The 27,077-nt window shown below is 36.9% G+C and overlaps 1 protein-coding gene across 1 annotated transcript in view; it reads left to right on the forward strand.

Annotated features, from left to right (window-relative positions):
* The first annotated feature begins 3,354 nt into the window (after window positions 1–3,354).
* ADGRV1 (adhesion G protein-coupled receptor V1) overlaps window positions 3,355–27,077 on the forward strand; it is a 280,088-nt gene continuing 256,365 nt past the window's right edge. Inside the window, exons 1-9 of the mRNA XM_057404316.1 lie at window positions 3,355–3,490; window positions 14,392–14,576; window positions 16,264–16,413; window positions 17,262–17,357; window positions 18,410–18,514; window positions 19,648–19,761; window positions 22,711–23,276; window positions 24,556–24,826; window positions 25,580–25,909. Coding sequence (XP_057260299.1) covers window positions 3,469–3,490; window positions 14,392–14,576; window positions 16,264–16,413; window positions 17,262–17,357; window positions 18,410–18,514; window positions 19,648–19,761; window positions 22,711–23,276; window positions 24,556–24,826; window positions 25,580–25,909 — 1,839 coding nt within the window. The 5' untranslated portion in view covers window positions 3,355–3,468. The remainder of the gene's footprint in view (window positions 3,491–14,391; window positions 14,577–16,263; window positions 16,414–17,261; window positions 17,358–18,409; window positions 18,515–19,647; window positions 19,762–22,710; window positions 23,277–24,555; window positions 24,827–25,579; window positions 25,910–27,077) is intronic.

Here is a 27,077-nt window from a genome sequence, read left to right on the forward strand (position 1 = left end):
AACGAGAGAAGCCAGAGAGTTGTAGTCTATGGGGCTGAGTCTAGTTGGAGGCCTGTAACTAGTGGAGTGCCTCAAGGGTCAGTACTGGGACCAGTATTATTTAATATATTCATCAACGATTTAGATGAGGGAATTGAGTGTACTATCAGCAAGTTTGCTGATGACACTAAGCTGGGAGGAGTGGCTGACACGCCAGAAGGCTGTGCTGCCATCCAGCGAGACCTGGACAGGCTGGAGAGTTGGGCAGGGAATAACTTGATGAAATATAACAAGGGAAAGTGTAGAGTCCTGCATCTGGGCAGGAACAACCCCAGGTTCCAGTATAGGTTGGGGAATGACCTGTTAGAGAGCAGTGTAGGGGAGAGGGACCTGGGGGTCCTAGTGGACGACAGGATGACCATGAGCCAACACTGTGCCCTTGTGGCCAAGAAGGCCAATGGCATCCTGGGGTGTATTAGAAGGGGGGTGGTTAGTAGGTCGAGAGAGGTCCTCCTTCCCCTCTACTCTGCCCTAGTGAGACCGCATCTGGAATATTGTGTCCAGTTCTGGGCCCCTCAGTTCAAGAAGGACAGGGAGCTGCTGGAGAGAGTCCAGCGCAGGGCAACAAAGATGATTAAGGGAGTGGAGCATCTCCCTTATGAGGAAAGACTGAGGGAGCTGGGTCTCTATAGTTTGGAGGAGACTGAGGGGTGACCTTATTAGTGTATATAAATATACAAAGGGGGAGTGTCACGAGGATGGAGCCAGGCTCTACTCAGTGGCAAACAATGATAGGACAAGGGGTAATGGGTATGTCCTGGGTTCAGCAGTAGCAGTCATTTTTCTCCTTCTTGGTAGCTGGTGCAGTGCAGTCTTTTGACTTTCGGCCTGGGAACAGAGCTGATAGCGATGTTTTGGTTTGGCCAAGGACTTTGTGAGCCTCATGCTCTGCCAGGGAGGAGGGGAAGCCAGGAGGAAGCAGAGACAGGACACCCGACTCAAACTGACCAAAGAGCTATTCCATACCACAGCACGTCATGCCCAGGATGTAACTGGGAGTTAGCCGGAAGGGCTGGGAGACTGCAGGGTTGGAGGAGGTATCGGTCGGAGCTTGGTCGGGCTTGGGGGGCGAGTTATCGGTCGGCTGGTGCTGAGGTGTTGTATTCTCTTCCCTTGTTATTTCCTTTATCATTATTATCATTGGTGGTAGCAGTAGTGATCTGTGTTATACCTTAGTTACTAAACTGTTCTTATCTCAACCCGTGGGAGTTGCATTCTTTTCGATTCTCCTCTCCGTCCCTCCGAGAGCAGGGGGAGGGCAAGAAAGGGGGGGAAGTGAGCGAACGAATTACCTGACTGGGTTTAAACCATGACAGGGTACAAACTGGAACACAAGAGGTTCCACTTAAACTTGAGAAGAAACTTCTTCTCAGTGAGGGTGACGGAACACTGGAACAGGCTGCCCAGGGAGGTTGTGGAGTCTCCTTCCCTGGAGACATTCAAAACCCGCCTGGTCACATTCCTGTGTAACATTATCTAGGTGTTCCTGCTCTGGCAGGGGGATTGGACTAGATGATCTTTCGAGGTCCCTTCCAATCTCTAGCATACTGTGTGTATACTGTGTGTGTGTAATTCATCCTGGCAATGTCTGGATTAGACTGCATGGCTGATCTAGGTGGAATGCTTTCTACTTCAAAGCACTGCTTTTATGTTTATAAGTAAAGTACTTCTCAGGATCTTTGAGTCTTTTACTCTGCAACTGTCCAGAATTGATCTGGACAGGCTGGATTGGTGGGCTGTGGCCAATGGTATGAGTTTCAGCAAGGCAAAATGCCGGGTCCTGCACTGAGGTCACAACAACCCCACACAATGCTACAGTCCTGGGGAAGAGTGGGTGGAAAGCTGGTCATGGAAAAGGATCTGAGGTTGCTGGTTGATGGAGCTGAACATGAGCCAGCTTGTGCCAGTCAGCCAAGAAGGTCAACGGCATCCTGGCCTCTATCAGCAATAGTGTGGCAGCAGGGCCAGGGCAGTGATCATCCCCCTGTACTGGGCACTGGTGAGGCCACAACTTGAATCCTGTGTTCAGTTCTGGGCCCTCACTACAAGAGAGACATTGAAGTGTTGGAGCGGGTCCAGAGAAGGGTGATGGAGCTGGTGAAGGGCCTGGACCACAAGGGTAATAAGGAATGGCTGAGGGAACTGGGGGATTTAATCTGGAGAAGAGAAGGCTCAGGGGGGATGTTATCACTCTCTACAACTGCCTGAGAGGAGAATGAAGCCAGGAGGTGGCTGGTCTCTGCTCCCAGGGAACAAGGCATAGGACAAGAGGAAACAGCATCAAGCTTCACCAAGAAAGGTTTAGATTGGATATTAGGAGCAATTTCTTCACAGAGAGGGTGTTCAGACATTGGAACAGGCTGCCCAGGGCAGTGGTGGGGTTATTGTCTCTGGAACTGTTCACAAACCGTGTAGATGAGGCTCTTACTGACATGGTTTAGTGGTGGCCTTGAAGGTGTGGGGGCAACTGTTTGACTTGATGACCTTAAAGGTTTTCTCCAACCTAGTTGACTTTGTGATTCTGTGATTTCCTTGGGTTTGGAATCAATGCATTTTTAAATTTTGGTGGAGTGGTTTCAATTTGTACAAGATGCATTGAGTGTGGGGGTGTTAGTGAATCTAACTGGGCTCAGCTATGTGACACTGTGCTGCTGCTGTATTTGTTTGCAATTACATTTCCACATTTTAAAATCTAGTTAGCTGTCTCACAGGACCTGGAAACAGACTGAAGACTGTGTAAATGGGACTAGATGAAATTCCATCAAAAGTCAGTATTTTCTATGTTTTGGGGCCTGGATGTATTAACATTTATGGGATAACTAAAAAATTAACCATTAAATGGGGGAACTGGGAAGTTTAGGTCCAACACTGGCAAGGTCTAAGTGTCGTCTTTGTGTCTTTGTATGTCTGACATGACTCAGGATTCGCTTGGAATGATGGTGGTCATAATATGTGAATTTGATATTAGATAGAAAAATTGCTGAGTCCAGAATACCCAATCTGGGAGTGAAAATCATTTCTCCCTGCTGAGCACTGAATAACTGTGAATTAAGATGCATGCCCTGGTGCAGCTGAAGAATCCAAAATCTGTCATAATCCACTAATAAACCCTGCCAGTTTTGCTGCTTTCTGTAATAAAGCAGCACAGCCCTGGCCAAATGGAGGGACAGCCAAAGAATCTCAGTGAGTGGAGGGGCTAGCTGTGTCTCAGCTACAACAGGGCAGGGGCAATTGCTTGGTTTGAAAAAAAACTATGTCATCTTGCATCCCACCCACTTTTATCTCTACAGCAGCGGGAAAGCAGCAGGAGTCAGGAGAGGGAGGAGAGTGCTGGACGCTGCACGGAGCAGAGGGAGGAGTAGGAGAGGGGAATGCATAATGCGTGAGTGACAGAGTGTGCAGGCGGCTGACTGAGTCCATAAGACGCGGATGTCCACGTCCCCGGGTCTAGGTAGGTTTGCTGTCTCTCTGTTGTGGTGGTTGCTGCTTTGGAAGCATCCTGTATCCACTGGAGGGATGCTAAGGGTCAGCTCCAGGGTTCTGCCAGCAGCACCTGTTGCAGAGGGAAAGGGTTTAACCAGGGCAGACAGCGAGTGTGTCATGTCGCTCACCCGTGAGTGGCTGCTGGATGGCGAGAGTCTGCTAAGGTTTCTGTTGTTCCAGCAGCTCCTTTTTCTGTTCTGCACAGCAGGGCAGGTGGAGACAATAGTCTTTCCAATGGAAAATCCTATTCGTGGGATAATATTTGGATGAAACTCAGTCTGAAGTGTCCTGGCTGGTAATTTTTAACTCTCTGAAAAATGCACAAAGCTTTGAGTGTTTAAATTAGGTGAAAATAAAAGAATTGGAGGAGCTGTGCATGCATTGTGTATTGCAAAGGAGAGTTAAAAGTAAGGACAAATTTTTCAAATCATCATCTGGTGACAAATGTGTTTTAAGTGCATTAATAACTAAAATATGACATGTAAGTGATTACAAGTTTGAAATATGGCTTGTGCTTCTTGCTTTTGATATGCTGATTCTTTATAAGACATTGTGTAATTCACTCTGGCTAGCCCAGATAAAGTTAAGATCAAATGTATGCAGAACTGCTTGCCAAACATCCATCATTGTTTTTTAATGAGGCTATAATTGCTTTGTACTGCAAGTGTGAAATAACATGTGATTTTTTAAAGAATATTATTAATTATATAGAAGCCAAAAGTGTTTTTTCTGATAATACTTCACATACATTTTCTCAGTTAAATGCTAAGCATTTTGAGAGCCTGCCTTCAGGGCAGTTCACTAGCTGAAGGGAGAATGTAATATATGTAGTTCATTTGTCCCGTAAGCCTAAAAACACCTTTTTCCTACTAAGTATATTGTATTCAGTGTGTCTGTGCAGAAAGGAGAACCAGATTCCTGAGGAAATAATTTATGGCTTAGAACTAAAACGGCCAAACATTTGATAATGTAAAAGTTAACATATTCAAAGGGTGCTTGATTTTTAATTTCTAATTTGTTGTTATTATTAATATTTGCTATTGATTTCTAACACACAGTTTTGTGCTTTACTGGCTTTCTACTACACTTCTGTGTTTCAATAGCGTTACATGAAGAAATCAATGGTATTTACTCAATTTGCATCTGACTGAACTAATTAACATTGATAATGGGAGCACATGCTTAGTAGCTTGTAGCTGTGGTCTCTGTCCTGGGCACATGGAAATCAATGGGAAAAATGGTATTTGCTTTTGTGAGGGCTAGTGCTGGGCATCTTATTTGTGCTGTCAGCATTTTTAAGGCTGAAAAATAGTACTGGATGGGTTTTAAAGAGTTGATACTAGTGAATGAGATTGATCCTTAGGCATTCAACCTTAGTCATTCAAAAGTGCATTGCAGAAGGGGAGAATTAAAATTCTTCTTAGCTACATCTGAAGTTTTTAGCCTAAGCTGGTTTTGGAAGCATCAAAAGAGTAAACTGTGTGTCCATCTCTTGCTGTCATTTGAGGTAAGGTATCTGATGCAGTTTAGCATTATTTTATTGCTGAATAACTGTGCTCTCTGATATTTTTTTTCTTTCTTGGCCAGCCTCTTCCTGTGTGTTCGTGGTTTCAGGTCAATTTAGTTGTTAATTAAGAAATACAAATGTGTAGGTACATGAGAGAAACTACAAAGAGTACGTTGAAGTTCTTTGCTTAGGGAGTATTACGCTCTGACTTCCTACAGATATAATCACGTGCATAACTATTTTTACACATGTAAAGCTATCAATTGGTTTTCCTTGTTTGTAAAAATTTTGCTTTTGTTTCAGCTCTACAGGACTGGCATTTATGTATAGTCACTGTTGTGCATAATGGTGAATATAGCATTTCTCCTCACTTAGGAAGATGCATACACAGTATCTGAAAACTTTTTTCCATGTGTTTTAAGACTCAGGTTCTATATAACATCTCTGTCATGAAATCAAAGCTTGCAAAACTATTGCTGTCAATTGTAGGCATTTGTCAAAGTTTCAGAAATCCAAGAATTATATCTAATAGGAGCTGTGTTACTGTTTCCTAGGAAAAAAAAAAAAAAAAAGGATTGAGAGGAGGAATCAGTGTTACAGGCTATTTATCTTACTCCAGGTGAAGACACACTAGCTTTTTTTACTCTGAAAAAAGCTACTGAATCACAAATGATACTGTTTATACAAAACCTCACTTCTCTAAGTCACTGGAAAATACTTACTGCAATAAACATGTTTGAGACTGATTTTACTCCACAGTGAGGACTGTTTACAGAAGGAATTTGGAAACTGTGAGTTCTGAAATACTCTTAAAATAATAAAGCATTGTTTCATGGATTGGCTTATGAATATTTCCTATAAAGCTAGTTAAAGGTGTTTAAATTCCTTTCACTGAAACAATTTGTAAGTCCAAACTGAGGTTGCAATTAAGATAAAGTTGTACTTATTTATTAACAGGTTTCTTTGACAGGCCAGAGTTCTCTGGCAAAATTAAACAAGAGGTGCTTTCCATGTTCGTCACAGCTTTTGTGTTTGTGGATTTATTAGCAAGTTGAAGACATAATTCCATCTAGAATGTTATAGCAATATTTTTTTATCTACCAGGCAATTTTTATTTGGTTATCTCATTTTGTATCCACTACAGATTTACTAGCTAAAGTACAGTTATGATTTTCATTTTCAGATGACAAAAGAAACTTCCTTCTCCTCAGGCACTTATCTTGGACTGGTCCAATATGTTGCTACTCTGAATTCTTTCAAGCTTTGCTTCGTTAAGGATTTAACATGGCCTTAATTCAGCCATCTGCTATGGGTTTGGCAGATCAAGAGATCTGTAGTATTGGTCAGAGCTTTAGAAATTTCCCACATTTTTAAAGGTTATGAAAAGAGCTACCTTTATGAACAGATTTTGAGTAATTCTCAGCAAGACAATGGTGTAGAAGCGGGGTAAAAAAATGCACGGCATTCTCTGAAGCACAGGGTCCCCTGTCTGCCTTTAGCTTTGCTGACAGGCAATTAGCATTTTAACCAGCCAATTTGGTTACATGCAATGAAGTACTTGGGTTTGTAATTTGCTGGTCTTTGCTTGGTGCTGTTGAGAACTAGCTCTGTGTAATCCTCTCAAAGCACCTTTCTTTCCAGCATAGTTATTGTTGCTGGTCTTAAATAACTAATCAACAAAGAGATTTCCTTGTCTTGAACTACAGGGGGCCTTAGAAGAATGAAAAGAAATACCCAGTTAATAAGGGAATGATTATAATTATTAAATAGTGATTATTAAATTGTGACATAGGTTAAAATGTTTAGAAAGCCAAGGAAAGCACAATAAATGGTGAAGGTAGTGTAAGAAGTCTTTGAACCCAAACAAATTTTGCTTGGGGAGTTCTCTTCAACACATAAATACTTTATCCCATGTTTTATTTACAAAAGGATTGTACAGATTTAAGGGATTAATTCACAATATAGATTAGAGTGAGGGCCCCATGCTAATCATCTGCTCAAAAATGATACAAATATATTATTTCCACAGAAAGAAGGCTTTTGGGGGACATTGTAAAATACAGATCTGTAATAAACATTGTTTGCTGCAGTTGGATTCAAAATTGGACACGTTTAACTGCAGAAATGAAGATTGATTTGATATACATCTTAAATTTTCATGTTTAGTAATAGACTTTTACGAACTGAACAGTAACTCACTGACACAATTTTTGTAATGATTAGGCAACGTATTAAAATTCTGTTTGGCTCATACCTGCGTAGTAACTTGTAAGAACCCATAACAATCCACTGTGGATAGCAGTAATTCTTCTGGTGGATAGCAGTAATTCTTCTGCCAGTGTACCTGAAATTATGCCATCTAATCCCCACCAAGGTGCTGTAATTTGCTGTGATATACCTTACTGTTGATTGTTTTTTTTTTTCCTTGCAAGATTATGTGTGAAATTCGATTGCAAAACAGGTTGTTGTATTTTTGGTTTAAACTATTAGAAAAAATAACCACTATACTGCAAAAGCCCGTAATTACTTTTTCTGACATGCTATTTGTTCAGGCCATAGTGCAGTATTTAGAACAAGTACTAGGTGTTTGAAACTATGATGGTTTTTTCCTCAGCTCACATGTAACAATGTATAAAGTAAGAGTGTTGAGGACATGGGAGAGCCCTTTGAAGCAGTGATACAAGTGGAAATTGTAGCAGAACTTCATATCTTTACTGAAGTAAAATAAATGGATGTGCCTCCCTGAAGCCTGCAGACCTTCCTCAGCTGGATTTCTGGTTCTGTATCTGCAAAAGCCAGATCTTGTGGCAGTCTCAGTTGTGCAGTTACAATAAGCATGAGATGAAAGTGCTAAGCAGCTTTGTGGCTCTGTTGTTTGGTTTTTGTTTTGTTTAGTTGTGAGGATTTAGGGTTTTGGTGGTTTTTGTTGTGTTTTTTTTTTTTGTGTGTGTGTGTGTGTAGGGTTTTTTTTTTGGTGGCTTTTTGTTTTTTTTTCTTTTTTTTTTTTGTTTTTTTTTTTTGGTGGGTTTTTTAGATTTTTTTTGCTTTTTTTTTGTTGTTGTTGTTTTGTGGTTTTGTTTGTTTGTTTTTTTCTTCCTTTTAATCTGCTTGCTTCTTTGTGCAAGAAACTGAGAGGGAGTATGACTGCTCATAGTGTCTCAAACCCTACTTGAGCAAAATGCCTAGGTAAAAACCCTGCTAAATAACTTCTGTTAGTGAAATATGTCTGCTCTTTTCATTAGAATGATATAGGTGGAAAAGGATTTCCAGTGTGGAGCTGAAAACTAGATTTACTTTTTGCTTAAACCTATACTATATGTTAAGTGGAAATATTCCAATATATTGTTAGTTTGTTTGTTTGTTAGGTGTTTTTTTTTTTCAGTATATAGTAAGAACTGCATATATATAGTTTCTTATAATTGCATGAGATAAATTAGACATTCTGCTGCTGAAATCACTGTTGCTTTATTGGTACAAATTAAGGCAAATTCAGATTCCTACTGGTGTATTTCATTAACATTTGTTAATTAGTAGATTTCAGCCAAAGTTTGTTTACATTAGTCTCTGGTCTGTGTTCTAAATATAAAGTAACCTTAGTAACTCCAAGTCCTATTACTAGAACTATCCTGGGTAAAACTGATCTGGACCTTACATCTAGTCAAAATGATTGTCTGGTTCTCTGACCACCAAATTATAAAGTAACTGCAAATGTTTGTAGAAGAGGCTTGTGTTCTTTCTGCTTGCTGCTGGCAAACAGCAGCAGTAGATTCAACACTGCTGAAGGGTTTTGCCCTTTTTCCCCTGTTCAGAGTGAGGATAGTCAGGGCGGATGGTTATCTCAAATCCTTTGACATTATCTGGTTTAAGAGATAAAATTTGCTTCTCCAGTGGCAATTACATTCTTTAGAACTTAAAATTTAAGGATAAAATTTAGTTCCACTCAAACTCTTCTGAGGAAGCAAAAAGAAAACTTAGAAGGGGTACTGTGGGCTTATTAAACTTTTTACCTCTCAGTGACCTCCATTAACAGGATGAGGTGATTTGGATTTCTCATCAGGCTTCTGACTTGTCCTGGGCTTGCAGATTTAGTATTTTCAGTATTGGTTCTGGCTGTGATGATAGATTTACTTTTATGACTAGCAAGTGTAAATACAACAGCAGGCAGCTTCAGCATCTTTTCTTCCTTAAGAAAAGATACTGAAGAGACCATGCCCTTTTTCAAGGGATCTTCATTGAATAAGCAAGAGTTTTCATGTGGAAATGTTGTTTAGATTACGTTAAACTTGCCATTCCCAGTGATACATACAGTCATAGACAATAAGATGTTTGGGTTTTGCTATAAATATTGCAACAGTTAGAAAGCAAAAGGTCCTGGGTATTGTTGACTGTTGTCAGTGTCATTAATCTCAAATGCAGATAAATATTCTTAGTCCCTGAGGTTGCTCTGTGATGCTGTTCTGTCATGGTGGTGGTAGTGAGTAGGTAAGTTGGCACCGGAGCCCAAAAACGTCAGGACAGTGAAAGCTGATCAAGGGATTTTCAGCACCCAGCAGTCTGCATCTGTGTTTTTGTTAGCACTTTCCAGTGTTAGTAATAAGAAGGGTGATGGTGGGCAGGTATCTGGAATGTCTTTGTAATAGAGGAAGATGGAAAACCTGAGAGATCAGCTGGAAGCACTGGCATCCAGTGGGACTGAATGAAGTGTGTGGAAACTGGTGAGACAGACTCCTGCCTCAAAGGCTGCAACTATTGGTGCAGTCCAGAGGTGCAGACAAAGTGGTCCTTTTTGTGACTTACTGTAATTATCATGCTTTATGCACCTTGGAGCAGATTGAAGGCAAAAAGGAGGTATCGGAAGATATTATTTTAAAGCGGTACCTTTGGAACACTGTCTTTTCCAGTTTGTGTTAGGGACTTATTCCATATCTGAAACAAAAACCCAACCCCAACCCCAAAGAAGAAACAACCACCAACAGAGCAGACTTGGATAATGCCCACTGTCCAGTGCTAGTTTTGCAAACACAGCTGTTTTGTCCTCCGCATATGTGTGAACTTAGAGGGAAAGGAAACCCCGGTCTGAAATAAAATACTTCTCTCTCAATTTAGGATCATGACAACATGGAAAGGAGAAATTTAGTAAATCATGTCTTTTATAATTCTTTCTGTTTTCCTAGATGGTTCTCCAATACTATTGTAAATTTCAGTGGTTCTGGGAATGCTTAAAATACAAATGCTGTATATACGTAGGGGTTTATTAGGCATCTACAACAGGCGCAGCAAAGACAATGACCTTGTGAAACTTCTTGCTCTGTGCTGTTCTTGTGTACCACAGAGAATCTCCTCTTTACATATGAAAGAGCACATGGTATCTCTCTCCCATTGTATTCAGCCAAAGATGCTGCTGGGTGCTGACATCTCTGCTGTGAATAGACTTCTCTTTGGCAACCATTGATAGCTGCAATGCTGTACTCAATGCAGAGTACTAGGCGTGCCAGTTTTTGAATGTTCTACTTGGCTGGGTGTTTGTAACCAAGAGGAGTAGACAAGGACAGGCAGTGAAAAGTGCATGGGCTTTACACATGCTCTGCTGCACTGTGTGGACTTCAGCAATCTACAGCGAGTTGTGCGAAGATAAGCGGTAGTAATCTAGTTGTAGCTACTAGGTGAGAGAGGTGCTGCTTCATCATACCTGCTTGTTTCTTCTCCTTATCAGCAGTGGCAGAGGTGCAGGGTACTTAATCCCCGATTCCATCTGATTCTTTCTTGGAGAACTCCCCTTTCTTTTAACATTCTCCATTCTATATCTGGCATCTTATGCTCATTTCATTTTAGGTTTGGAATCTCCTGCAGCCCTTTCATTTCCCTTCTTGATTCCTCCATGTGCCACTAGCCTGTAGGTTCCTTCATTCTTCAGTGAAAAGGGCCAGGAGATCTTTTAATTCTTAAGTGTTTTTATTTATTAAGCATGGAAACCAGTGTAAAAAGCTGCAGAAAAGACTTCTCATTCTTTATAGAAGTCTGCAGAAAAGATCTCTCATTCTTTATAAATTTTAAAATTTCATCTGAAATTTGTTACAGAAACTGAGCAGAAAGGTAAACTAATCTTGTTTATTCATCAGTTATGAGAAACACGTTTCATACACCCACCTTTCCTTGACTCCCACCAGGCAACACATAGAAATGGTATTCCCATAATTTGTGGCATTACTGTGGAAGTTACTGTGTGTAATCAGTATATTCTTTGCTGGTTTCTACACTAGGATTTGGGGAATTCCCCTCAGGGAAACACAGATGCTCTTCAGAAAGTGCCATAAAATGCACTCAATCCAGGATATTCAGTCAGAATCCTGAGTTAGATTTCTTTACCTTTTTTAATTATATGGTTGAATGATGTGAGTTTTAGACTTCAGATTCTTTAATACCATTAAAATGTCTAGATAATTTTTGAGACATATCTCCTTTTGTTCCTGATTCCAAAAACTTTTATTATAAACCCTTACAAACTAGGCCTCAGTATGTAGTGTTGCTTTAAACTACCACAGATCCTACACATCAACTACAGCTACTTTGAAAAGGCTTTAGGCAGAACATGATAACAGAATAGTTGGGCCGTTGACTTGTACATACCCTGAAGGTGTAAAATACTCCATTGCTGCTTGTTGTTTCAGATACATTGAATGACTTTGACTCATTAATTAATTTTAAAGCTTGACTGAATATCCTGGATTGAGAGAACTAAACGCAATAATATTTAGCTGAAGCAGAGGGAGTATTTGATCCACAAAATGCAAAGTTGACCAAAATTTAGCAGTGAACAAGGACTAGACTTTCAGCTTAATTTTTTTTTTTTTTTTAAATAAACTCACTAGTGACATACTGGGGTGAGGAAGAGTGGGATGAGTTATCTTTTATATCCTGATCTTGCAAAGACTTCTACTGATCTTTCTGCAGTGCAGTTAATAAGGAACAAATTGTGACCCATATAAATTTATGTAAGAATTTAGTGTATAAATTAATATTTAATAAATTAAAATACTGTGACCTATAGTATATTTTTCAGCAATTTTAATAAATTTGTTCTGCATTCTCTAAGTCTTGATTTATGATAATTTTACTATATTACATCAATTTTTAAAAAGAATTGTGATTTTCAAAGTTGAGTTTATATAAAGTGAACAAAAGCTACTTTTGAAAGTCTGCACAGAGTAAATCTTAGTACAAATAATGTAACAAGGAAGAATACACACCAGCTAAATAATTGATGGTATGATTATGAAACCTCTCTTGTTCCACAGGAGTAATCCTATAGTTTTAGAATGCTCTCTAGTAGAAGTAATAGAATTCAAGTAATTCTAAACTTTGTATTCTTGCCCTCAAGGATCATGTTTTCGGTATTATTTACTAGAAGCATGTACTGTGGGAAGATATTTGTGAAGTCTATGACAAGGTAACAGTTGAAGCTAAAAGGTCAACAAATTCCTCAGCTTAGTATGTATGATGCCTGCATCTGCAGACAGTGTAATTGTCTCAGGGTTTACAAAGGTTAGACAGCTGTTCTCTTTCCATCTTGAAGGTCTCCATTTTTCAGAGCAGTTCCGTGTAAAACTGACAAAAACATCTTTCAAGTTAACACAGTCAACTTTGCAAATGCTGACAATTTTAAATCCCAGGTGTTTAATATATGTTTTATTGTTGCTTCCTACTGGAATCTTTTTCTGCACTAGAATTACTAAATAGATATACAGAAATCGAGCATTGTTCCTGAAAGTGTTACATATTAAATTCCCAATAAGAGCAATGGATGTCTTGAAGGGCTGTATTAATGGCAATAAAAGTATATGTCAGTGTGAAGTTCTGCAACAAAATTATTTTACCATGTAACATTTTTGTCAGAAATCACAGAACTCTGTTCAAATATGTTGCTAAAGGGATAGTTGTTTTCACAGGGAAAATGGTTAGGTGCTGATTTTTTGCACTTGGTTTTATTGCTTTCCTGTTCCCTCTGTGATGTTCTGTACAGCATTAGGTGAATTTTTTATTACAAGTAATTAATATCAGCTATTTTTGTCATCCTGACATTCTTTGCTTGTAGGAATTCTGCAAGACACTAATGGTTATCTTGACTGTACTTCCAGCTAGCAACAGTTGGTTACTATCGTGTCTGTGGACTTGCCAGAAAGCAGTTTATTTCAAGTTCTTGCAATGTAAAATTAACCCTTGTCCAGATAGAATTTATTGTAAGATAAATCAAAGTCTTGAAGTCTTTCTGAAGCTGTGTTAGCTTTAGTGGTTTGAAGGCTTATTCCCTGTTCAGTGTGAGATTAAAGCTACCTGACTGTGCGCATAAACCACTCAGAATCTGCTCTGAACTTCAGATATATTCTGAAGTATTGGTATTATTGGTATTATTTACCAGATTTGTCTGGTAAGGTACTTGGAGGTATCATTTTAAACAAAGTGACATTTTATTTATTTATGCAATTACAAAAATATTGTTTGTATCTTCTGTGCAGAAATCTTAAGAGGTAATGTGAAACAGTGGCTACACACTAAAATGCGTCTTTCATGCTATTAACACCTGAGGACTTCACTGGAACTCAAACTTGTATTTTACATGACCTAGCTGTAATACAGGAGAAATGTAGGAGAATGTAGGAGAAATAAATCTAATGTAGGAGACATAAACTACTTTAGTTTTAAGTTGTCTTATCAACAGATACCAGGCATTATGCACAAAAAAATAAAATAAAGCTCTGGCTGTGCAAAGGTTACAATGAAATTAAAATGCATCGCAGTAATTCTCCATTACAAGAAAACATGAAAGAATCATGGGATAAGAGAGGCAGTGAAAAGAGTCTCAAATAAATATGCAAATATTTAAGAACATTTTGTGGTCTGTAAGATGTCAGAAGATGGTGTATGAGATGACTGCAGATATCCAGCCCTTCACTCTTCTTGCCAGTTCCTGTTTCTTTTGAAAGAGAGGCAAAGAAAGTGGAACTAGAACTGTCAATCTTTAAGCTAATTATTTGTTGATTGAAAATGAAAACAATTGTGGCAATGTAATTGTCTTTTCTTAAAAGAAGTTACTTATAACTTCACTTGGAAGAAGTTGATAAATGCTGCCTAAAAATCAGTAGATTAAAATTATGACAATAGAATTAGATATAGGTGTTAATTACATTATCTGACTTGATTATAACTGAGGCCTGTGCATATTTTCATCTAATTTCTGAATCTCACAAGAGAATCACAGTATTTGAAGGGTTGAGAGGGGTTGGCTGGATTGGTAAGGCAAACCGAGAATGTTTTACGTTTTAGATTCACAGTTTATTTCTAATTATTCTTTTCTTTTTCTGTAGGGATGCCCTCTTCTTCTTTATTAGTTTATTTGCTTTTAGCATTATTCATTCATTTCGCATCTGGAGAAACAGAAGTGAAGTTCAGCGGACAAACAGAATTTGTAGTTAATGAAACAAGTACAACTGTTCTACGTCTTGTTATTGAAAGGAGAGGAAAGCCTGCTAACATCACAGCAGTTGTGTCGGTGAGAAACTATGCCAGTTATATTCTCAGTAAATATGACCATCTTTCAGAAGTTTTGAATGTTGCCTGTCATTATTAAGCCAGTGAAAAGAAGGGTGGTATTTCACTGGAACAATGCTTTACTTTGAAGAAGCAACACCCGATTTCTGTAACTTCTTGCTGGTTGCATCAATGGTTTCAAAATGATATAACAAGAAGCCAGTTCCTGCTGTTCATGTAGAAGTCCAAACTGATGTGCTTATTTGATCTTGTGTCTGTGAGCACATAGTGAAAATGTGGATATATAACAATTTTTCCCATTCCAGATTACTTGTAGATTCTGCAGTCTTGAGTCTGAGTCAGATTTCTGTATGAATTTAAAAAATTCATTTTTCAGTTCATTTGGAGATCAGAGTTAGTATTTTTACATGATCTCAACTGTATTTCCTTTAAAAGTTTAACCCCCTCAGTGTGCTAGATCATATGTATATGGAGCAAGATCTATGTGGTATGACATGAGAACACAGCAGTGTACTGCTTATAAATTTCCACCGCCTATAGACAAAAGAAATTCTCTGTGTTCTTGTACAGTATTTTATTCACCTGTAACTAAAGATGAAAAGCATATGTCTTAGAAATTACAAGGAATAGAAATTGATCTGTAAGGATTTCACACTTTATATATATGAGGAGAAAACCTTGAGAAAACGTGGCTGTACTTTGAAACTAGTGCTCTTTACTGATGTAAGAAGCAGAGTAATTTAGTTTCCTTATTAAGGACCTGAAATTCCAAAATTTGTGTGTAACATTAATATTTTGAGCTGCTCTTTTAGGAGGATGTTTTTGTAAGAGCTATTTGCATTGTGTTGGCTTAGATATGTTAAAAGTAATTGCCATTATGTCCCATGATAGGTGAGACCCACAAAAATACCTGCCATGCTTTGTTTCCTCTTCACTGAACTTCTGACTTCAGTGTTCTCAAAGGAAAAATAGCATTTCTCAGAATGGTTCATTCACACCTTTAGTGCCTGTAAGGATGGTAGTTTCAGGTGTGGCAGCTGTACTGGTTCAATTGCTACTCTTCATTTAGTCTCAGCTTTCAACTGTAAACTTAGCCTAGACCCTTTGCTGTCTTGACACTTCTGCCTTTGTAATCTCTCCTCTGGCCACCTTACTCACAGTAGAATCAGTGTTGGGTTTTTTTTGCTGACTGAAAGGAAAGCAGGGCTGTTCATTAAAGAAGACTTAATTTTGCCAATTTTGGCAATTAAAATGTTAATGTAGATTGAATGCTGAGGCTTCTTCTAGTCCCAAGAGTGGGGCAGGAAGGCGGAGTTACATCTTAGGGTAAGTTAAATGCAGGCAGGGTATTATGAGGTATCCAGATCTCTGCTAGGAATAGCTTTTCCATTAAAAAATTGGTCATATGGTGCATTATGAAGAAGATACTCAGTTGCAAGGAAGGAAGTAACAAATGATTCTTAATGAAGTGTTGTGTTTGTTTTGTTTTTCTGGTTACACAACATGGATACAAGGGGCTATTATCTATTCCTTCTGTCCAGAAATTAACTGTATGGCAGTATGGGGAAATTGCAGGGAGATTTATGTGCAAAGAAGAGTGTGTGAAGTCTGTTGAATGAGTCCAGAATAATATTATAGAAGATAGTGAGGGAAGAAAGAGATGGCATTCAGTTGTATATTTATTGCAGATTGATGGAGAAAACACAGGAGACTTTTTTGACACATACGCAGCTGCATTTATACCTGATACAGAGACAAACCGAACAGTATATATATCTGTCTGTGATGATGATATTCCAGAGGCTGATGAGACATTCACATTTTACTTGACACTACCAGTAAGTTTGAATTTTTCAATTTATCTCTTCCCCAGAAAACAGCAGGTAATGTGACAGAAATGAATTGTATTCCAGAGATTTCAGGGGAATCTTGTGAGTCTGAATCCTAATAGTTAAAAGCTAAAATCTGGAGAGTAGCCAGGATGGTGCTTACTGCTCCTTAGAAAGATTTGCCACTCCTGTATGTGGTGTTGTTTTGCCATATAGACATAGTCTGAAACTGAATGTAATGGGCACTGCATTCATCTGTGGACATTAGATTGTGAAGACACTCTTAGCCTTTCCTGTCTTCCTGCATAGACCATGCCTGGAAGTAGCAAAAGAAAGACTTCCAGTCCTTCAGAAGATGATAAACAGGACTTACCTAAACCAAACAAATTCTTAAACCCACTTATTTTCCTTCCTTCTTTCTTTGATTTGTAAATGTAGATCTTTTTCACAACACTCTAAAGATTTGTGTGCTTTAGCTGGTATCAGTATAATAGCTTCAAAATTCCACTTTTGTTCAAATATTAGGAAAAAAAGAACAAATTTGGAGTTCTGGCAGTGCTACATGCTTTGTATCTAGTTCCCTATTGCTATGGTATTACTAATAGATTGCCAAACTATGATTCATCATTTACAAAGTTTATTTCAAGCACTTTGTTGTTGACTGTATAGAGTGCATTTCCTCAGCAATTAAGAATTACTTCCGTGCATTCTATTGCTTTAAGTAATTTTCATTGTAATATATAACAAAAAGGCATACAATTTGTTACAGGCTAATATTTATTCTTAAAATTGAATTGAAATGTGTGAGTTTTGCTGATCACCATGTTTAATGTCTTATTTTGTTCTGTTAATTTTAGAAACCGTCTGCAACGATAAAGCTTGGCTCACCCAAATCTGTCACTGTAACAATCTTATCAAATGACAATGCCTTTGGAATAATTTCTTTTAACATGGTATGGCTTTTTATATGGTATATATGAAAATTTTAGAAAACATAAAGGTGAAATTGTCACAGATGCTGTTTAGTTACTCAACTGAATCCATTGAAAACTGATTCTGAGTTACATCTTTGAAAACATCTCTAGAGGTAATTCATACATATATACAGCTTTAATACTTCGTATGTTTTTAGGCGTTCAGGCATAGCATGAGACCTTCACTCTTGGATGAATATCTGTGTTCACGTTAAGCATAAAACTTAAAAGTTTTTTAGTCCTACTGCCCCTGACATCTGTAAGTCAAGATCTAAATACATAGAGAATAAGTAAGGAGTAACACTACAGGAAAGCTAAAAATGCCATTTGGAAATCTTAAGAATGTATACATTTCCCCCTGCTTAGTAAGAAATTCCATACTTTACTCTCAAGCTGAGAGAACAGCATCTTGATATATGCGTTTTTTAACAGCTGCAACAAGACACTGGTGTGACTCTAGTGGTGCAAAGGGTATTTGCAATAATTCAAAGTTTGTGTTAGTAGAAAGAGAAACTATGCCTTATTGTCAGCATTATAATATTTGTGGAGGACTTCCTTGAAAAAGCACAAGAACATGAGAAAATTTTGGCTCAGCCCTACTAAGCCATGTTTCTCCATGAATTGGTGTAATTCTTGAAAATCTTTCAGCCATGACAGTTTAATAGACAGACCCCATTTAGCTAGTTATCTAATAAATTATTTTTTAATGGAGAAAACCTATTTGTAGTGACATCAGGAACTCCTATAAATACCAGTGCTAATATGCCACTGCTTTGTGTGTGTTGATTACGTTAATTTACAAAAAAACCCTACTCTACTTGCATAACTTGTGATGATTTCTATCTGAAATCTTTAATGCTTTTTATTAGCTGAACTAATTGGTTGCTAGGAAATGTATGTCATCAGTGGACTGGTTTGCAGATTGGATTAACTTGTCTGTGGGAGTTTGGTATTTCTATGGTAACAGTTTCTTCCTTCTGCTGTGATATTTGATCTGTGCCTGATTGCCTGTCCTTTTTCTTCCTCATTAGTCTGCCTTAATCACAGTGAATGAGCCCAGGGGCAGAAATGAATTTGTGCCTCTCACTGTAATTAGGGAGTGGGGCACCTACGGGACAGTCACCGTAACTTTTGAGGTGAGTTTATCAAAAAGGCTTAATACACTAGTCTGTTGGATGAATCTTTGAGGTTATAATCATAACTTATCAAAGTGTTTATTACAGTGAAAGAGGGGCAAAATACCTATGGCTACATTTGTTAAAATAGTTTCATAAAATGAAAAGATAATACCTGTCAATTAGAAAGTATTATAATTATCTGACTGTTTAATTTGAAGAAAAATTAAGAGACATTAGAGAAAATTCAGTGTTCTCTGTCACTTAGGAAGATATTTGAGACAGCATTAGTTGCTATTACTAGAAGATAATGTGTATTAAGTGTGTAAGAAATGTCTTATTTAATATTTCTTCAAAATGTGTCTATATTTTACAAAGAAACATCTGAGTGAGCCTTTGATGCTTGTACCAACTTCGAGCATGCAAGTATGAGAACTTGATATTTACTGAAATTCTTTAAGACTGCAGTTTGAACTCTCAGAAACTTAAACTTTTCAAAATAATTTAGCACATTGAATATTTAGGCTGTTAATTATGTACTTAGTTTGAATGTTATTTTGTGGGGTTTTGGGGGGGGCTTTATGTTTGTTTGCTTTGTTTTTTCTTATCTAGGTCTGATTCTACTTTAAAATTACATATAAATTCTTTCATATGGGTATTTTTTTATCAGTTCTCTGCTCTCATTTTCTTCTAAGTGCCTTCCTTGCCTCGTAGGTTTCAGTATTAACTATAGTTTCCATAATATCACAGGTCAAGATAGAAAAGGCACAAAACTAGCAACTGCTATTATTTTGTCTTGGTATTTATTATGAAATATTAGTCATTTAAATAAAATTAGAATGAATATCCTTTCTGTTATATAAAAGAGTCACTTACACATCAGTAGATTCCAAAGAGTCCTTGTAGACCTATATGGAAGTATTTTTTTTCCTCTTTTTGCTGGCAATAAATAAATTCTTCAGAGTGGTCACTCTTGTTTACTCCATCTGCCAAAAAAAAAAGCAGATTTTCACAGCTGGATGTTTGTGCCTATGAGAAGGAGATGACTGAATTGATAGTCGCTTGTTATGTGTGTCACACACTGATTATTGTACTTGTGCTAGATTTGTATTCATGTTTTATATATTTCTCATTGTAAAATCAATTCTTTGCAGATAAACGATGGACCAAACCCAGCTGAAGAAGACTTAAGTCCAGCTAGAGGAAATATTACATTTACTCCTGGAAAGTCAATCTTGATTTATAATGTAACAGTGCTTGATGATCAGGTAAGAGCAAGCTGACTTCATTTTTGGTTTGGATGTGTAGAAGGTTACCTGCTGTTCTGGAGAAACTTAGAGTACTAAGTTACAAAAATGCTTGGTTTAAATAAGGTTGAAAGTGCTTCTGCTTAATAAGGTCATTTTAAAGTTTGGCTTTATGGCAGTCATTTTTAATCCTTGTAATGCTACTACCTCTGTAGCTCTCATCTGTGGATATTTTTAGTTTCTAAATATATTCTGGCAGCTCTGACTAGACCTGTTAGGGGCTACTGCAGTAAATGCACAATCAGGAAAGTTTTATACTTTTTTTTTTTCAGACAAAATACTGAGGTCCCTGTTGTATGGCCAAGGACTAGATACAGGTTTATCTGCTAGACTGACCTTTCTATATTTACCTTTTTAATATTAAACTATTTAATTTCGAAAGAAAACTGTAGAAAACTTTTTTCTTTTCTTTTTTAAATGTACTCTGCTTTTCCCTAATTGTCTGCCTTGCAAATTCAGGCTGTATTTGCATAATGAACCCAGGCTATCCTTTTTGTCTTTATTAATTGTTTAGGCAAAAGGAATTTAATCATAACGTTGTTCACATGACACATTTTTTATTACATCCTCAGTGATGCCTGCGCAGCGTCTCTGCCTTCAGTTAACAGTGCCTAGGAATCCAGTTTATTCTTTGTTAACCTGTTTCTCAGTCATGTGAAGAGAAGACATTATGAAAGAATATAACACACTGAATATTCACAACAAAAATATAGATTGAATAAATGTATATTTTTTTATAGACAAGGTATAAATATGTTTTTAAAATTACTAAAAATAGATAATACTCATAAAAGAAAGGCAATCTTGTGAAACATATAAACACTAGGTGCTAATGAAAATTTTTCAATTTTATACTGTTCTTTGAAAAAAATACATTTATATGTAGCAACCTGTAAGCCTTTTTTATTGCATATTTCTGTTAGTTGCAAAACCTGGGTTTCCACATCTATACAGATGTTTTTAATGTTAAGAGAGTATGCTGGGCTGGTGTGCAGAAACCTTTCTTTCAGATTAGATGTAGTATTTCTGTGACTTATACACAGATAGATATAATTAGGCTTTTGGGGAAGATGTGATGTTTTTTTTTTTTTCCCTTTGGGAAATACTCTCAGTTCTGTTTCTCAGGGCTTGGTCTGCACAGCTGTGGCTGGTCCACTGGAAGTCCTCCCAGTTATACGTGAAAGGTTAAGTTTGTGTAACAACCCTTTATTGATGATGATGATGATGATAATAATGGAATTTGCAAGAAACCAATGTTACTCTCAGAACTTTGAGCTTTTAGGATCTGAAGTTGGGAGAAAAAACAAGATTTGTTTGGAATCGGGTAGCCCTTTTCCTACAGAAGCTAGGGGTCTGCAGATCTGATCTCCACAGCACTACATTTACAGTTATTTGATTGTATATATTTCCTTTTTTAGTGAGGAATAATGGGAACTTTGTTAAGAAAAAAATGAATGAAGCAAGGCAGCACTGGAAATCCTTGTTGTCTTTGAAGTTTGACTGTTTTCCAATGTCAGTCATAATGCCATTAAGAACTCCAGAATGGCCCATTTATATGAGATACTATGATGTATACTGCAAAAACAACAAACTGTGGATACATTTTGACTGTCTCTTATATGTACATTTTTATGGTGCCAGGTGGTATACTAATGAATGAACTAAACAAAATGTAAGTTAACATCTATTCTATGGTAAAATAACTGCTGTACAAGAAACAGATGACTGAGAGCTTATAGTTCTCATGTTGACAAAACCCCCTACATCAGTCAACTACATTATGGAAGTTTAATTGCCACAAGCCAAACAAGGGATTGGATTAGCATCAACTATAAAGGTAGTTGCATGTCCACTCTCTTAGCCCTGGAAAAGGATCTGAGGTTGGCCAATTAACAAATGAGTGTGAAAGAGAAGAAATATTGGACAGCAGGATTTTCAGAATTCTTTTAGTTCAATAAACAAAAGTTCATGAAAAGGATTTGTCAACTTTATAACAGAGTATTACCATTAGCAAAAATTCAGTAGTGTTGTCCTGAAATTCCTCTCAGAAGCAAATAATCCACAGCAAGGCTGAGACGCAAAGATCATAAATTATTTTTAAAGATCTACTTTTACTAATACATATCAATAAAATAATCACATTTTCCAGTGAAATATGATTAGAAAATGAAAATGTGGGCAATAAAATGTAGGAATATGAAGAAAAACCCCTCATCCTTAACCTCTGTAATTTTCAGTTTATAATCCATTCTTTATTGTCTGCTGCATGGGATACTGGAGAAAAAATAGCCAAAAATAAAATGTAGTTTTAAACAGTCATTTGTAGAAATGCCAAAGCCTAATTAATAGCTGAGTTCCAGAAAACACTTTCTCGGATCTGTGATGGTAATCTTCTCTGGGGATGTGGGGGTGTGTGAATGTAGGAATTGTTCCTTTTCTAAGGAAAGTTGTGTCCATAAGTTGTTCCTGTATTCTCTCAGGCATGTGTAGGGGTAACTGAGTATCAACATCAGAAAATCAAGATGTAAATCTAAATAACTGGGAGGAACATTTGTTTCCAAATAGAGCTAGCTTCCAAAAGTAGAATTTGGATCTCATCATAGTCTCAAGTTGGAAAGATCTAACTTTTTCTGATTCTTGCCTAGGTTTTGTTTTGTTTGTTTTTTTACTCTTTTTTCCTATTGCCAGAGAACAGAAAGTACATTTTAGAAAATAAAAACATTCAATATTGAGAAGGTCTTTTCAGCCAAACTTAAAAGGAAGACTTCTGTTTGCTTTCATATGAAATGAGCAGTTAAATTTGTATTATTTCCCTTTTATGCAAAACACGTAAAACATGTTTTGTGGTAAGACTGTTCTGCAGGCATACAAGATGTAACTTACACCCAGTTGCTAACATTATTTTTCCAGGTACCTGAAAATGATGAATTGTTTGTTGTTTACCTGAGGAGCGTGGAGGGAGGTGCTGAAATCAACAACACAAAAAATTCTGTTCAGATTAATATAATGAAAAATGACAGTCCCGTGCGTTTTGTTCAGAGTGCTTATATGGTGCCTGAGGAAGTTGATGTGGTAACAATTCAAGTTGTTCGTGGTAAGGATGTGAGTGGAAACCTAATTGGACCTGATGAACATGAAGTCTCTGTGAGATATGCCATCATAACTGGGAATTCAACAGCACACGCACAGCTTAATGTAGACTTTCTAGACCTGCAGCCAAATACAACTATTATTTTCCCACCTCTTGTTCATGAAACATATGTGAAATTTAAGATCCTTGATGATGCCATACCAGAAATTGCAGAGACCTTTCAGATTATGCTTCTTAAGGACACTTTGCACGGAGATGCTGTTTTGGTTAATCCATCAGTTGTTCATGTCACCATCCAACCCAATGATAAACCCTATGGAGTACTATCAATCAACAGTATCCTGTTTGCTCAGACTGTTATTGTTGATGAAGACCAAATTTCAAGGTACTACAGATCTTCAAATCTAGTATCTAATCAGTTTAAAGGGTTTGATTGGCATTGTTAAGCATCCTTAGGATTTCATTGAAAGTAATTATAAAATTACTACTGAAAATATACTGTAGAAATCACTTAGTGTATTGTTATTATTACCAGCTATGTCTACAAAGATTTCAGGGAAGTGGGAATGTGTAATTATAAAGGAAGTACTTTATTGGGTGTAAAAACTATATTAACTATATCAGAATACTGAAAAAACCCTGAATCTAAAGGCAGGATCAATAAAGTTATGATGCTGCCACACACCAGTTTATACAAGCGGGAAATAGATCCCCAGCTTCCTTCCCTGGTAAATCTTTGTATTTGCTATCTATAAAAGCAATCTTTGGTTAAAAAAAAAGAAAAAAGTTAATTACCTCCCCTGAAATACAAAGTTTAAACTTAAAACTAAGTTAAATATTTGTAATTTTACAGAGAGATTAAAATCAAAGCTCTGTACAAGCTTTACAGGCAGAACTGGTACACAGTATTGACAGTCTCACACTAAGAACAGTTTTGAGTTAATACTTTACAGTATGTAAAGTTCAGCACTTCAGCATTCATCTTGCTTTCTCATACACAGTAAAGAAATAAATCTTGGTTCCTAAATTTTTGTAAGTCATGATTCCCAGATTTTTTCCTGTAGTCATGTGATTATCAGATGTGGGAAACATGATGTTTCCAGTATCATAAATATTGATAACAATATTTCAATACAGCAGCAAAAAATTATAGAATAGTAGAATTATTTGGGTTGGAAGAGACCTTCAAAGGCCATCTAGTCCAACCCCCTTTCAACAAGCAGAGACATCTTCAAATAAGTCAGCTTACTCAGAACCATTAAGAATCATTATTTAAATGTTCATGCCTAACAACTGTTCTGATATAGTTTATAAAATTGTTTAGAAAGTTAACAGAGGAAAAGATTTCTGAAATTTGATGTGTATTTCTCAAGACAAATGTAAAACATCAAGTCTTCATTTCTCAGTATCTTTCTTGCTGTAAAAAAGGAAGTTCTAAAAAATATCTTGAGAGACATTTCATAGAGCTCATGAACAAGCACTCTAAGGAAAGGCTTCCCTCTGTGTTATGATATCACAAACTTTGAGCCAGACTCAAATATCAGTTGCAGCAGTTAGCATTTATTCCACTTAAGTCAGTGTAAATCTTTCAGAGAATCAATACCTAAGCAAGCCAGTATTTATTTTTTCATATTGTGGGGTTTTGTTTTCATTCAAAAACATAGGTTTGAGGGGATCACAATCATAAGAAGTGGTGGAACACATGGAAATGTTTCTGTTACCTGGATTATAATCCGAAATAGCAGTGATCCCTCACCTGTGACTACAGACCTATTTCCAGAGACTGGAGAGATATGTTTTCATCAAGGACAGATGCTGGTAACACTTCCTCTGAACATTATTAATGATGATATACCAGAAGAGGCAGAGCCCTATCTTCTAAAACTCTTAGCTCATACAATACAGGGAGGTGCAGAAGTCAGTGAGCCATCTGAGGTAAGTCTGCTTTCAGAATTCTTTTGGGAAGAGTAGGAAATAAGGGACTTTGCCAATTTTAATAACATTGATTGATTGGCTAAACTTGCTAAAGGGTTTGGACTTCAATAAAAATCAAACAAATTAATTCTTGATCTAATTTTAATATACAGAGCCATAGCCAAAGTATTCGGCTGGGTGGACTATGCAAAGCCAGACCCCTTTAATGCAGTAGCAATCAGATTGTTCCCAGTATACGCAGCATTGCATGAATGCTGTCTTAAGTGACATTTTGCTAAGAGAAGGCAAGAAAGTTATTTTCATTTCCTCATTTGCTGTCTTAATGATTACTGGAGTGTTTTACATAGAGTAACAGCTTCAGGAGGAGGGCTTGGTGATTAAAACTGTAACCTTTTTAAATAAATGGTGGCTAGCATTGCTTACATTTTTATGACTCAAGTCCCTGTCTTTCTCAAAAATGCTTGGGAAGGACTTAGTGAATAAAATGAAATTTTTCACAATTGGAAACATTTTAAGATAATTCACTTTGGCTGCTATGGATGATGCATAGTGGGAGAGTTGCCACTGTCACTGTTGTGTGCTTGTGTACAAAGAATTGTTTGGGGCTATAGATCTGATTTGTTTCTTGAGTGCCAATTCACTAAAGAGAAAAATGTATGATGACAGTCAGCACAGGCTTTCGTGAAAGCATGAAAACTATGGTGTGTAGTTAACTGTAGAATAGAGTAATTGATGCTGTTTTCTGTTTTGCAGCTTCTGTTTTACATTCAGGACAGTGATGATGTTTATGGCCTAATAAAATTTTATCCTTTGGAGAATCAGAAGATTGAGAGTAATCCTACTGGACGCTTTTTATCCTTGAGTTTTGGAAGGGAGAGAGGAGTGGTTGGAGATGTGCAGTTGGTTTATACTGCACTGTATATTCCAGCTGGAGCTCTAGATCCTGCGAGAGCAAAAGATGGCATTCTAAATACATCTAGAAGTAATAGTCTCATCTTTCCAGAAGGAAAAACACAAAATACTTTAAATATACCAATAAGAAATGATGCATTTCTTCAAAATGGGGCCCATTTCCTCATACAGGTATTGCAGTTATGTTTTGGGGTTTATTTGGCTTGTGTAATATAAAAGAGATAATTTAGTAGTGGCTCCTTACTTTTAATTTAATTAAAATAATCCAACCTGTTAATAAATAAAACAGAAGTGATTAGTTCAGTAGATAAACTTCCTTATTTAGAGACGGCTTCCATGAATATGCCATAAAGATCTTTATTCCTATGAATTATTTACTAATTACACCATTTTTCAAAAGTAGACTGTATTCAGGTCTTAATCATGGAATTTGACAAAATGAGTCCAGTGTTGCAGAAGTTAGTTACCTTTTGAGGCATATTTCTTTGCCGCTTTCTGTCTACTACTTGGCTTTCAATTTAACACAACAAAGGTTCTTAAATTACGGAAGCATGCAGAACTTTAGAAATTATAAATTTAGCCAATTTTTTCCTTTTTTTTTTTTTTTTTTAATTTGTAAGAAGATAACTTCTGACATTGCCAATTAAAACTGGCTGGAAAAAGTCACTAAAACTATGTTCTTGACAAAAAAATGTATTTCCAGAAGAAACATTTAAAGAAAAAAATTCATTTTCCAGTGAAGGTTTTCATTTTTCACTGGAGAAAACCACACTACAGAACTACTGGGGATGTTTTAATTGCTTCTGGGATCTTGAAAAATTTCTTCATTCTACCTCCTTCCCTCATTCTCTGAAAAAAAATTATATTACCAGAATTATGTAGTTGCTTTACTGTTATTAATCTTTTTTGCATTCATTTAGGTAGGTAATTGCCTTCTGGAATACTAGAATAGGTTAGTATGTTTTACATCTGCATGAAAGATCATCAGAAGAATTGAAATATCTATTTCCAAGCCATTTTCAAATTAATTATAAATAGCATTGCAGTGTGGACTGTGAACAAAACACACATAGAAAAACTATTTCAGAATTCAGGCAGTTTGTCCAGCTTTTCAAACTATGGCTTTCTGCGGGGGGGGGGGGGGGCGGGGAGTGGTGGATGTTCTGTACTTTCTCCATGAAGCATAAAAATCTTTTTATTTGAATAAACAAAATCAGAGGAGCTTTCCAGGAAAAATAATTCATTTGGAGAAGGAAGAAAAATACCTCAATTTATCACTATAACAATCCTTCTATATGGTGAATAAACAATCATCGCAGCGAACATGTTTAGAATGAGA

Source organism: Pezoporus wallicus, unplaced genomic scaffold (assembly GCF_028554395.1).
Source record: "Pezoporus wallicus isolate ANWC-B61680 ecotype Strahan unplaced genomic scaffold, APGP_CSIRO_Pwel_v1 contig_4322, whole genome shotgun sequence".
NCBI classification, from domain to species: domain Eukaryota; kingdom Metazoa; phylum Chordata; class Aves; order Psittaciformes; family Psittacidae; genus Pezoporus; species Pezoporus wallicus.